Consider the following 11,280-nt stretch of genomic DNA (forward strand, 5'->3'; position numbering starts at 1 on the left):
TCCCCACCCCCCTGTTCTAACCATTAGATCACACTCCCTTCCCAGAGATGGGGATAGAACCCAGGACTCCTAGCCCCCTCCCCCACCGGAACATAGCAGATCAGAGCTGGGAGAGATGCTCTAGCCCGCGTTTCTCAACCTTTTTGATACCAGGGACCGGCTGGCGTCAGGGAGATCTCAGGGACCGGCGCCAGTCCACGGACCGGTCATTGAGAAACACTAGCCGTCCCTGCCCCGACCCCGTGAGTGTCTCATCCTCCCCTGTCTTGCAGGCCTCTCCCGGAGGAGGTCTCTGAGGAGGACCTTGAAGACTCTGGCGGGGAGCCCAGCCCAGGTAAGGCCATGCCCGGAGGGGGGCGGGTGAAGGTAGGAGGGCAAGACCCCAAGAACACCAGCCGGGAAGGCTCTGGGTGTGAGCACGCTGGGGGTGCTGAAGGGCAAGGGCTGCGTCCCCCCGGATCTCCAGTCCCACAAACACCCCCGGGGCACAGCTGACCTGGGTGGGAAGGTTTTGTCCACTCGGCCCCAATCCAGCTATCGGTGCATAAGCAGCGGTGTTTTCTGGACCATACGTTTTCCTTCCCTCCCCTCCCTATTTTCTGTTTCACATCCTTTCTCTCTTGCTCTTGTTTGCCTTGATCCTTCCACCCCCCCACCCCCAGTCGCCCCCAACACCCTGGAGCTTTGTGGGAAGCGGCATATGAAGAAGCGGCTGCCGGCGCCAGATCTCAGCCTGTCTTTGGACCGGGCCGAGGGCTCGGTGCTGTCGGGCGACTACCCGGACCGCACGCCGGACGGCAGCCTGGACATCAACGTGGACGAGCTGGAGACGCCGTCCGAGAGCGAGCTGCTGGATGGGCCTGAGGGCGGCCATGACTTCGACTGGGAAGGTGGGGCCAGAGAGAGGATGCGCCCGTGGCTGGATTGGGCTGGGCTGAGCATCAGGGCAGGGGAGGGTTGAGTGGGGGGCAGGTCTGGTTGAGATGTGGGGGTGGGTGGGAAGCAGGCCTGGCTGGGGCTCGTAATGGCGGGGGGCATAGACAAAGCTGAGGTGGTGGGTTGGGATCGGCAGGGGGAGTTGAAGTGGTGGGTCAGGAAGGGCGAGTGAAAATGGGGGGCAGGCTTGGTGTGGGGCTGGGACTGGCTGGAGATTTGGAAGGGCGGTTCCAGGGAAGTTGAGTGTGATGGGTTCGGTCACAGGGACCCCCTTGGGACTATCACCTGATGTGCTGAAACTACCTCTGAGTCCATTTTCCCTGCCAGCTTGGGACTCCAGAACCCTGCCTTGTTGAGCCAGACACACTAGCCTGCTGCAACCCAGACCCAGGGTCTGGACCATGCCCCCAAGAACTGCAGGCTTTAAGTGAAAACAGATTAGCAGGTTACCTGCCTCCAGCACCCAGACACCCAGCTCCCCGTGGGATCCAAACCCCAAATAAATACGTTTTACTCTGTATAAAGCTTATCCAGGGTAAATTCATAAACTGTCTGCCCTCTATAACACTGATAGAGAGAGATGCACAACTGTTTTCTCCCCCATGTATTAATCACTTCCTCTGGGTTTATTAATAAACAAAAATGATTTTATTAAGTATAAAAAGTAGGATTTAAGTGGTTTCAAGTAATAACAGACAGAACAAAGAAAAGTTACCAAGCAATATAAAGCAAAAACATGCAAGTCTAAGCCTAATACATTAAGAAACTGAGTACAGGTAAATCCCACCCTCAGAGATGTTCCAATAAGCTTCTTTCACAGACTAGGCTCCTTCCTGGTCTGGGCCCAATCCTTTTCCCTGGTACAGTCCTTGTTAATTCCAGCAAACATCTTAGGTGGAAACTAGGGGTTTTCTCATGACTTGCCTCCCCCTTTTATAGCTTTGGCACAAGGCGGGAATCGTTTGCCTCTCTGGGTCCCCACCCCTCCTTCTAACTGGAAAAGTACCAGTTTTAAGATGGATTCCAATATCATGTGACCTGGTCACATGTCCTGTGAGACCTCATTCTTCATTTCCCACACAGGTACACAGGAAGGTTTGCAACTAAACAGAGCCATTTACAACCAATTGTCCTAGATAATGGGAGCCATCAAGATTCTAAACCACCATTAATGGCCCACACTTTGCATAATTACAGTAGGACCTCAGAGTTATACTTCATATTTCTAGCTTCAGATACAAGAATGACACATGCATACAAATAGGAGGAATATATTCAGTAGGTTATAACCTTTGTTATGATACCTTATAAGAGACCTTTTGCGTAAAGCATATTCCAGTTACATCATATTCACTGTCATAAGCATATTTCCATATGGAGTGCAATGTCACTTTGAATTTGGTTAGAGGTTGGGGTGAAGGGAGGGGGGCCTGAGGGGTGGGGTTAAAGGAAGGTGTGGGGTTTGGTTGGAGCTTTGATGGGGAGTATTGGGTAGGGGGTTGGGGTGGAGTGGTGAGGGATTGGTTGGTGAGTGAGGGGTTGGGGGGGTCGAGAGGTTGGTTGGTTGTTGGAGTTGGGGGATGGTGGGGGGGTGAGGGGTTGGTAGTGGTGCGGGGTTGAAGGGTTGGGAGGTCGAGGGTTGGTTGTGGCAAGGGGTTGGTTGGTTGGGATGAGGGGTCGAGGGGTTGGTTGTGGTGAGGGGTTGGGGGGTCAGGGGTGGTTGGTTGTGGTGAGGGCTTGGGGGGGTCAAGGGTGGATGTTTGGCTGAAAGGTTCCAAGGGAGCTGGGTTTGGAGGGAAGGTTTGGGAGGGGACTGGGGTCACTTTCGGGGGGGGGTGATTCTCCTTTCCTTGGCCTCATTTCCTCACACCCATTGATACCCATCTCATGGGCACCCTAGTGCCCCAAGGGGGCCGTACATTGCAGAACACAAGGCAGGGCCCAGGTGCTTTCTGGTTATTGGTAAAAGTTCAGAAAAGAGCCCAGGAGCCTTTCCTAATACACCCGCCCCGCCCTTGTCCCTTCTCTCCACAGATGAACTGCCCAGGGCCCGGCGCCTGGACAGCAGCCTGCTTGAGGAGAAACTCAGTGAGGGGCGCATGGTGGACGTTGAGGACAAGGACGGACGGAAGTGGAGGATTTTCCTGACGGACGAGCAGGAGCAGAAAGTGGATCTGAGCATCGTCGAGCCCTACAAGAGGGTCATCTCCCATGGAGGTAACGGGAGAGCTCATAGCCCTGGGGTCTGGTGCTTAGAATGGGAGGCAGCAGGACACCTGGGTTCTATTCTCGGCTCTGGGAGGGAAACTTGGTGCAAGGGGGCTGGGATTCAGGACTCCTGCGTTCTCCTGGGAGTTGGGTCCCAGAGTTATGATTTACATGGTGCCCGTCAGTACCCCAGGCACTTTACGGGGCATAGCAAGCACAGCCAATCGGAGGAAGCTCCTGCCCCAAGAAATCCATGACCCCAGCCCTACGGGACCCTGGCATCCAAGCCTGCTGTAGTAAACCCAGTTCCACACAGCCTGCGTGCCCAGAGGACCATGGGACGCTGTTCACAATGGCAGCCCCGTCTGTGTGGGTCAGGGGCCAAGCAAAGCTGCCAAACTGACCTGGTCTGGGCCAGTCCCAGAGCTTCCCTGTGGGGGAGGACAGGTGTGCCGAGGTGTAAGGTGGCGGGGCTAGGCGCCTGTTCCAGCTGGACCCACTCGCTCTGCTCTGCCGCTCCAGGGTACTACGGGGAAGGCCTCAATGCCATCATCCTCTTTGCCTCCTGCTACCTGCCCCACAGCAGCATCCCTGACTATCCGTACGTGATGGAGCACCTGTTCAGGTGAGCATGCTGCCCCCTGCTGGCTAGTGAACGAGCTGCAGGGGTAACAGCCTGGGACGGGGGAATGGGCGGTGAGCTGGGGATGGCTCTGGCCGCCCTTCTGGAAAGTGACTCCGACGTAAAGCTGTGGTCACTGGAGGGGCAGAAGGGATGTTGCCTCTTTAAGCCATCTGCATGGGGTACGTTCCCAGGCTGGGCTCGGCTTCCCCCCACCTCAGACTCAATTCCTCTGGGACTCAGCGCAGCACAGAGGGGCAGGGGAGCCAGCATCAGATGCTCATTATATTCAGTCTGCCCTGGCAGCATAAAGGAGCCTTAAAGTGGGTGCAAACAGCCCCCTGAAACAGCCCCCTTCTGTGGACCTGGTGTAGGGGCCCTGTACCCTGCCCTGGCATAGCGGGCAGATTGGGCCTGTGGCCGCAGTGCAGTGTGCTCTGGCTATTCCCTGCTGCAAGTAGGATTCCCGCGGCTCCTGTAATTTACTCCATGGCACCAGAATATGGGGGAGCCCAAAGGTGGCATAAAACCACCCTAACCCTGAGGTCAGGGACCGAATACCTGGAAATCGGGACCCTACTGGTGAGAGCAGCAGGAATGGATAAACCCCTGAATAGCCTTGAAGTCCATTGGGGAGGTAGGGGGCAGCCCTCCTTTGCCCTGGGATTCTTGGAATCTCCCCATAAACATCAGGAGGTATTGGGATGCCATCGCAGCTGTTTCTCTGGCCCTTTACTGTCCTGGTAAATTGACCCTGAAAGTGCCAAAACCTTCTTTTAAAATAAGCCTCTCTCTTATAACAGTCTCCTCCCCAGCCCTGCCTGGCTGCCTGCAGCGCTGCCAACGGGAACACGGGCTGTTCCCCTTCTGAACTCACTCAGTCTCTTCCGTTCCCAGACCATAAATGAGGACCGTCAGTGCACTAGTCAGGACTGGGAAGCTGCTGGCACAGGAAGGGTTAAATGCAACAGCAATGTGCACTTTGTGAACGCCTAATATAGAATATGGGCTAGTAGTTAGTGCTGGTGACTGGGCATCAGGACTCCTGGGTTCTCTGCCCAGCTCTGGGTGGGGAATGTGGCCTATTGGTTAGCGTGAGCAACAGGGGGTCAGGACTCCTGTGTTCTATTCCTGACTCATTGCGTGACCTTGGGCTAGTCACAGCCCTGCTCTGTGCCTCTGTTTCCCCATCTGTGAAATAGGGGTGGGGGATAAGAAAATTTACCTCACTGTTGGGGGGCGTGGGTGTGATGTGAAGCTAAATCCACGACTGTAGCATGGAGGCGCTTTGTGCCTAGAGGAGGGCTGGTTCCAGGCTGCAACACTGGACCTCCTTTCTGCTCTCCTGGCAGGTACATCATCGGGACCCTGGAGGTGATGGTGGCAGAAAGCTACATACTGGTGTGTCTGAATGGTGCCACGCTCCGCAGCCAGATCCCGTCCTTCGGCTGGATAAAGCAATGCTACCGGACCATTGACCGGCGGTAAGACGCAGCAGGGGACCGAACACCGGGGGAACGCTGCTTCCCCAGCCCACAAAAGGGAAGGCACCCCTTCACTGTTAGCCCCGTCCCTCTTCCGTTCCCCCCTTACTCTAGCTGCTGGGGAGCCAGGACTACATCAGCAACTTGCTGAAGAGCTGGGAACAGAACACACGAGTCCTAATTCCCAACCACCCTGCTCTCATCACTAGATGCCCCCCCCCCCCCCAGGGTGGGGAATAGAACTCAGGAGTCCAGACCCCAGGAGTCCTAAATACCTTCGCTCCCGGAGCCGGGAATAGAACCCAGGAGTTTTCACACTGAGTCATCTGCATTAACTCACAGACTCCACTCCCCATCCAGAGCTGCTTTGTTGCCCATATGGAAGACTCGAGACTGGGTGGGTTCCCTGTTCAGTTCAGCGGTGGCTCTGGCTGGCTGCAATTTCAACTCCTTTCCCCCACACACACCCCCGATCCCAGCCAGAATCTGTACCCGAGTCACTGGCAACAGGGAAACAGCTGCTTCCTACCTGGCTTGCACGGCGCGAAGGCCAGTGAGGCTGACACTGTGATACAGACTGGGCCATAAAAAAAATCCCAGCCTGGGTGAGGATGGAAACTGCAGCCTCCCTCGGAGGGGCTGGGAGAAGGGACTGCGCTGGGCTGTGGTGAGTATAAAGGGAGGGTTCTCTCACGAGGCTGCTGGACAGAAGCAGACCCTATGGCTGTCTCTGGCACCCCAGCTCCCAGCCTCTGGGCTTTGTAAGCAGAGGATTTAATCTGGAATAAAGTGATTTTTTTATTCCAGAATGGAGTGTCCATATGCGGAGTTACCCTGGTCAGTTTCCCCACGTAGACAAGCCCTTAGCTACCTCTAAAAGAAAGAGCTCCTGGACTTCAGAGGCCCTGCCTTGGACCTGGGGCCCATCCAGAAACCTCCTACTGGCTCCTGATGGTTAGATGTTGGTAACCTATTACCTCGAATCAGGATGGTTTATAGCCCTTCCAAGCCCCGTTTTTTTTAAAGCTAGGATTTTCAAAGGCATGCAGCTCCGGTTGAATCCTAGCGGGATTCCTTGACTCCCATTAGCCTCCTTCAATGCCGGCCTCAGCACTGATGACTGTAACAAGGGAGTCTTGTTGGCCTGACCAACATCAGGCCGTATTTTCAGTCCTGCTGAACTCTTGGCTTCAGGGATATCTTGTGTCAGTGAGTTCCACCAGCTAATCGATACCTCGTGTCCTGTATTCTTTGCATTGTTTCAGGCTCCGTAAGAACCTGAAGGCCATGATTATTGTCCATCCCACCTGGTACGTCAAGGCGCTGATGACCGTTATCCGCCCCTTCCTCAGGTAGTGTGGGCTGGACTCTTTACTTGGCCTGTGGGAGGCTACCAACAGAGGGGTGTGTGTGCGTGTACATGTGTGCGAGGAGGTTGGCGGCCACCCAGCCTGCAGTATCAGAACACCCCTGGAGATCGTGCCCAGACTGCTCATGGGCCCGGCGGGCTCCATGTTGTTAGCGTCAGACCATCCATGAGCCTCACCAGGCTCCAGCGTCTGCAAGGCCAACTGCTACCCTAAGGGGGCGCCAGGAATAGCCAGTGCCTGGTGCATCCTCTTGCTCTGCAGGACCTGAGCGCGTTAACCCCTCGCTGGCTGGAGAGGCTCGAGCCCGCCTACCCCACAGACTATTCCACGCGAAGAGCTTTTTATGCCTTCAGCAATATTTCCTCCCCGAGCCTGGGCCTCCTCGCGGCGACTAGCAATGCAGGCCAGGGCTCTGCAGCCCAGAGAGCGGTGCTGTTAGCTACATGGGTGCATGGGGCAGGGCAGCATGGAGCAAGATTCTAGCCCAGGATTTCTTGGATGCCCTTCACCAGCATTCCCTAGGTGCCCAGATACCGTGACAATGAGCACCGTGTAAAGACCTGGATTTCGCCTGCCAGCTGCAGCCTTGTCATAGTGGTTCCTTCTCCCCACGAAACTCAGGAAGCAGCTCTGCAGTCTGGGGAAGGGTTAAGCCCTTAAACCAGACTGGCCCATCGAGCAAAGTGGGGTGCCAAACACAAGCCAGCCTGACACATGCTGTTCAGCAGAGGGCAGTGTTGTACATTACAGGTACCAGTTCGTATTACAGTCCCTCCAGAACAGCAGCAGGATGGGATGTGGCTGAGATTGCAGGGCTAACAGCTGGGAGTCAGATACAGGCCCCCTGCCATACAGCTGCGGGGGATGGATACATGCTAATGATACATGGATACATGCTAATGATTTCATGATTCAGGGGCCCAATGTGAGGCATCTGAAAGGAGCCTGTGTTTTTTCAGAATGCACCAAGCACATGCCAACTCTCTTCATGTTTGATGTTTGTCTTAAAGCCCCAGCTCCCAGAGTTAGGTGATGACGGGAAAAATCTTGGCTTTTGTTGAAAAAAAGAAAGGCGTTTCCTGCCCTCGTGGCTGTAGAGGAAAGCTTGGCATGTGACCCAGTGCATAATAAAGGCTCGAAGACCAGACAACAAATAAAAGGGAACTTGTTTGGCTTAAAAATCATGAGATTTTTTTTAAAAAACCCCACAATCTCTTGATTTATTTGACATGTGACTCTGGAATGCTTGGAGTTGGCAACGCTGCCCCAACCCTCTGAAAATCAGGCCCCTTTTAGGTGTGTCAAGTGGGGTCCCCAGAGACAGACACCTCAATTTACTAGTCAGTTTCAAAAGTCCTGACCTTAACCTATCTGTGTGCGTGAGAGTCCTAACCGAAACCTGTTTGTGTGTGAGCGTGCGCTGTTTGCGTCAAGAGTGAAGAAAATACAAAAACCCATGTGCCTTCCCGCACAGAGCATTTTCGGTCAAGCCGGGGTGTCCGGCTTTCGAAGGCTTGATTAATTCACGGATCCGAATGCCCTTCTCAAAGGTCTTTGCAGGCTTTTGCTGCAGTCTCCTCACTCTCTCTCCCCCTGAAAGCTTTACTGAGTCTGTGGTGGGAGCAGTGCTGCGAGGGGGTATTTAACATTTCCTCCGAACGCCTAGCTGTAACGCACCGCATGGAGACCCTTCCCTTGTAGTGTGTGAAACGTTGAATGCGCCACATAAAAGTGCCGGCCTGGCTCACGAAGGCTTGGGGATGAGATAAGTGGGCCAGATTCTTGCCTGGTGTAAACTGGCATAGTTCCATGAGCTTACACCCATTTGCGCCACACCAGAGTGCCTTTTGCCCACAGATTGCTGGTTCCAATCCCGCTTGGGATCAACTGGCTGTTTGTTGGCCTGTGTGCAGTCAGCTGATAGGACTCAGCACTTGGGCTGTCTAACTGGTGCTAAAGTATCAGCCGTGGCAGCAGACAGGCCTGGGAGACTCCATAGACGAGCTACAGCGTATCTTCCCCCAAACCACGGAGCTTCCCCCCAGCATGCATGGGGTTGTGCAAAGGGGGAATCTCATGTTTCAGGGCTTGAGCTGATGGCCTGCAGGGGTCATTCTGGCCAGATGCATTCTGGGCAATGTTCCCTCTAATTTTTGACAGGCCATGTGCGCAAAAAATTTCTTCTGTGCAAATTTTTGTGCATGCGTTGTTTTGCCGTGTGCACGGGGTTTAGGATCTGTATGCATGTGCACAACTTAGAGGGAACAGTGATTTTTTTTTTCTGCCACAGCAGAGATTGGCCACAGCTGGAGACAGGACACTGGACAGGCACTGTGCATGGGTGGGTGGCTAGTTAGATGCAAGTCACGTTGCTTAACACGTTCGTGGAAGGTGCCTCGGTGCTGGGGGCGGGCTAGGAACCTGGGTAGAACAGGCCAGACTAGAGGGTTGTCATCCTGGTGCCCTGCAAGACACCCTGATGGGAAAACAACTGCTCATGTGACCTGAATAACCTATCCCCCCCTTCTGCCTCCTCTCCCAGCTCCAAGTTTGGCAGGAAAGTGCAGTTCGTGGACAGCCTGTGGGAGCTGTCGCAACAGATTCCTCTGGAGCAAGTGCACATCCCCGACTGCATCCGACAGTGAGTTGAGCATCCTTCCCTCCTCGTCTCGATGGCTGGCGCCTCTCGTGCTGGTTGTGGGGTGCGGCAGGTTCGACTAGGCTGGGATTCATCCGCCTCCAGGGCAGTGAGGACTAAGTGGAAGCCTTTGAATTCCCCCCCCCCGGCCCCATCACCTTCTTCCCCTTTTTATTTCTCCACACCCTAATTTTTGTCATCTCCTGCCCCCCCCGGGAGGGGGGGCTATTAACCCTTCACACGTAGGCAGGTCAGTGTTATTGCCCCCTTATACAGGGAAGGGAAGGGAGTTAGGAATAGAACCCAGGTGTCCTGGCTCCCAGTGCTACACCGGGAGCGGGCTTGCACTGGTGTAGCTGCCCCAGTTCAGACCAGTTGTGTTGATGCCTGCGCCGGCAACTTGCACTGGTGTACATCACCCCCGTGCAAAACCACGTTGGTGCAGACAAGGCCAGAGATTGCAAAGCAAAATCATCCCTGTTCCCCTTTTGAGCCAACCTCTCATCTCGGGTCCGGGTCCCATTTTGTGTTGCAGGCCCAAGAGACCTGGCATGGCTTTACCCCACCACTGCCCCTGCTGCATTCTGTGCCACTCCAGGAGCCAGAACACCCCCTTGGTGTAACACAGAGCGCCCTGGCCCATCCCAGCTGCCTACGCGGGGTCACTAGGGTACACTGTGCCTACCTTGGGGGGAATTCTCCCCTGGCCCAGGGGCTGAAGCAGAGGACAAAATCTGGGCCAATGGCCACATCAGTGCCTTTATTTCTTCTCTTTTCTCCCCTAGGCTGGATCACAGCTGGAACAGCTCCAGGGACACACAGCGGTGATGCCAGCGGGAGGCTGCACAGCAGCAGACCCCAGCGCTAATAGGGGCAGTCACGCTGCATAGCTCTGTTACTTCTTCCCACCAGTGTTCCTTTAAAGGAGAAACTGAAGCGACCGGGTTTGGGAAAGGCACTTGCCGCCAGGGCTTTGTAAATAGGTCCAGCTTAAATGGATGCTTAAACACTGGGGGGGGCTTCTCAGGTTAGGCCGGCTTAAATGGAGGACTTGGCTTACACAGGTTTTTATGTGAGTGCTGTTAGCAGTTAGAAACGGAGCATATGCGTTCTTGGGCTCAGTCCAGGGGTTCTCTGGCCTGTGAGACAGGAGGTCAAACCACATGATCTAACCGCCCCTTGTGGTCTTGCAATCCCTCAACTACAAGGCAATTGGATAGTTCCGCAGCCTGAGCCCGCTGACCCAGACCAGCTGCAGGGTTTTTATCGCAATGTAGACGTACTCCTGTGGACCTAAAACCAGAGTGGCTGTTGGTCTCACTCGGACTGATCCCAGTTGGCTTTATGGATGGAAATAAGTTTTTTCACCTGCACAGCTGCTACAGCTACAGGAGAGGGAGTCATTTCGCCGTAGCGCAGCGCTGGCCAAGGAAGCAGGAGTTCCTGTGAGCCCCGAAGAGCTGATCCAGCTCTTGAAGAAGGCACTGGGTTCCGTTCTGCCTCCTGCATCCTTGGCGGAACCAGCTCCAGCATTTTGTTCCCAAGAGGCAGAAAATGCCCAGGTCCTGGCAGCTGGAAAAGTGATGCTCCGGTTTGTACGCTGACCAGCTCCAGGTTAGCCTGGAAGGGAGAGGGGAGAACAGGGACCCGGTGAGGAAAGCAGAGCAGCAGTGTTAGCTTTGTTAATTCCTGGCACCTTTCAAGGGAAGTGTCTCTGTTTGCAAAGGGCACCGAAGCAGCCAGGACCCAGGTGTCTGGAAATACCATGCCCAGGGTCAAAAGACTTCACTCTGCATCCTGCCAGATCTCCCCCTAGGCAGTGATGGGACGCTGCAAGCTGGGGAGTGGGACAAGGGCAAATGTATTTCACAAAGAGTGTTTTTCTCCCAAGTGTTTATTGTCCGAAGTCTGACGCAGGAAACTAACCAGCTCTCCCAACACCCAGCCCCATTATAACCTTGCATTTAGCTTTCCCAGACTACGCTTCCATGCTGTTTGTCTCTCTCCGCTGCCCAGTCATGC

The 11,280-nt window shown here is 54.7% G+C and overlaps 1 protein-coding gene across 1 annotated transcript; it reads left to right on the forward strand.

Moving 5' to 3' along the window:
* The first annotated feature begins 700 nt into the window (after positions 1 to 700).
* BNIPL (BCL2 interacting protein like) lies at positions 701 to 9,265 on the forward strand. Its single transcript, XM_077840815.1, has 6 exons — positions 701 to 890; positions 2,971 to 3,153; positions 3,667 to 3,769; positions 5,119 to 5,250; positions 6,516 to 6,602; positions 9,163 to 9,265. The coding sequence occupies exons 1-6, from the start codon at positions 701 to 703 to the stop codon at positions 9,263 to 9,265; spliced, it is 798 nt and encodes a 265-aa protein (XP_077696941.1).
* The last annotated feature ends 2,015 nt before the right edge of the window (positions 9,266 to 11,280 follow it).

Source organism: Eretmochelys imbricata, chromosome 24, assembly GCF_965152235.1.
Source record: "Eretmochelys imbricata isolate rEreImb1 chromosome 24, rEreImb1.hap1, whole genome shotgun sequence".
NCBI lineage: Eukaryota > Metazoa > Chordata > Testudines > Cheloniidae > Eretmochelys > Eretmochelys imbricata.

Coding starts and splice junctions, on each gene's coding strand:
- BNIPL (XM_077840815.1), top strand. CDS start 701: ATGAAGAAGCGGCTGCCGGCGCCAGATCTCAGCCTGTCTTTGGACCGG. Junction 891..2,970: donor CCATGACTTCGACTGGGAAG/GTGGGGCCAGAG, acceptor TTCTCTCCACAG/ATGAACTGCCCAGGGCCCGG. Junction 3,770..5,118: donor GTGATGGAGCACCTGTTCAG/GTGAGCATGCTG, acceptor CTCTCCTGGCAG/GTACATCATCGGGACCCTGG.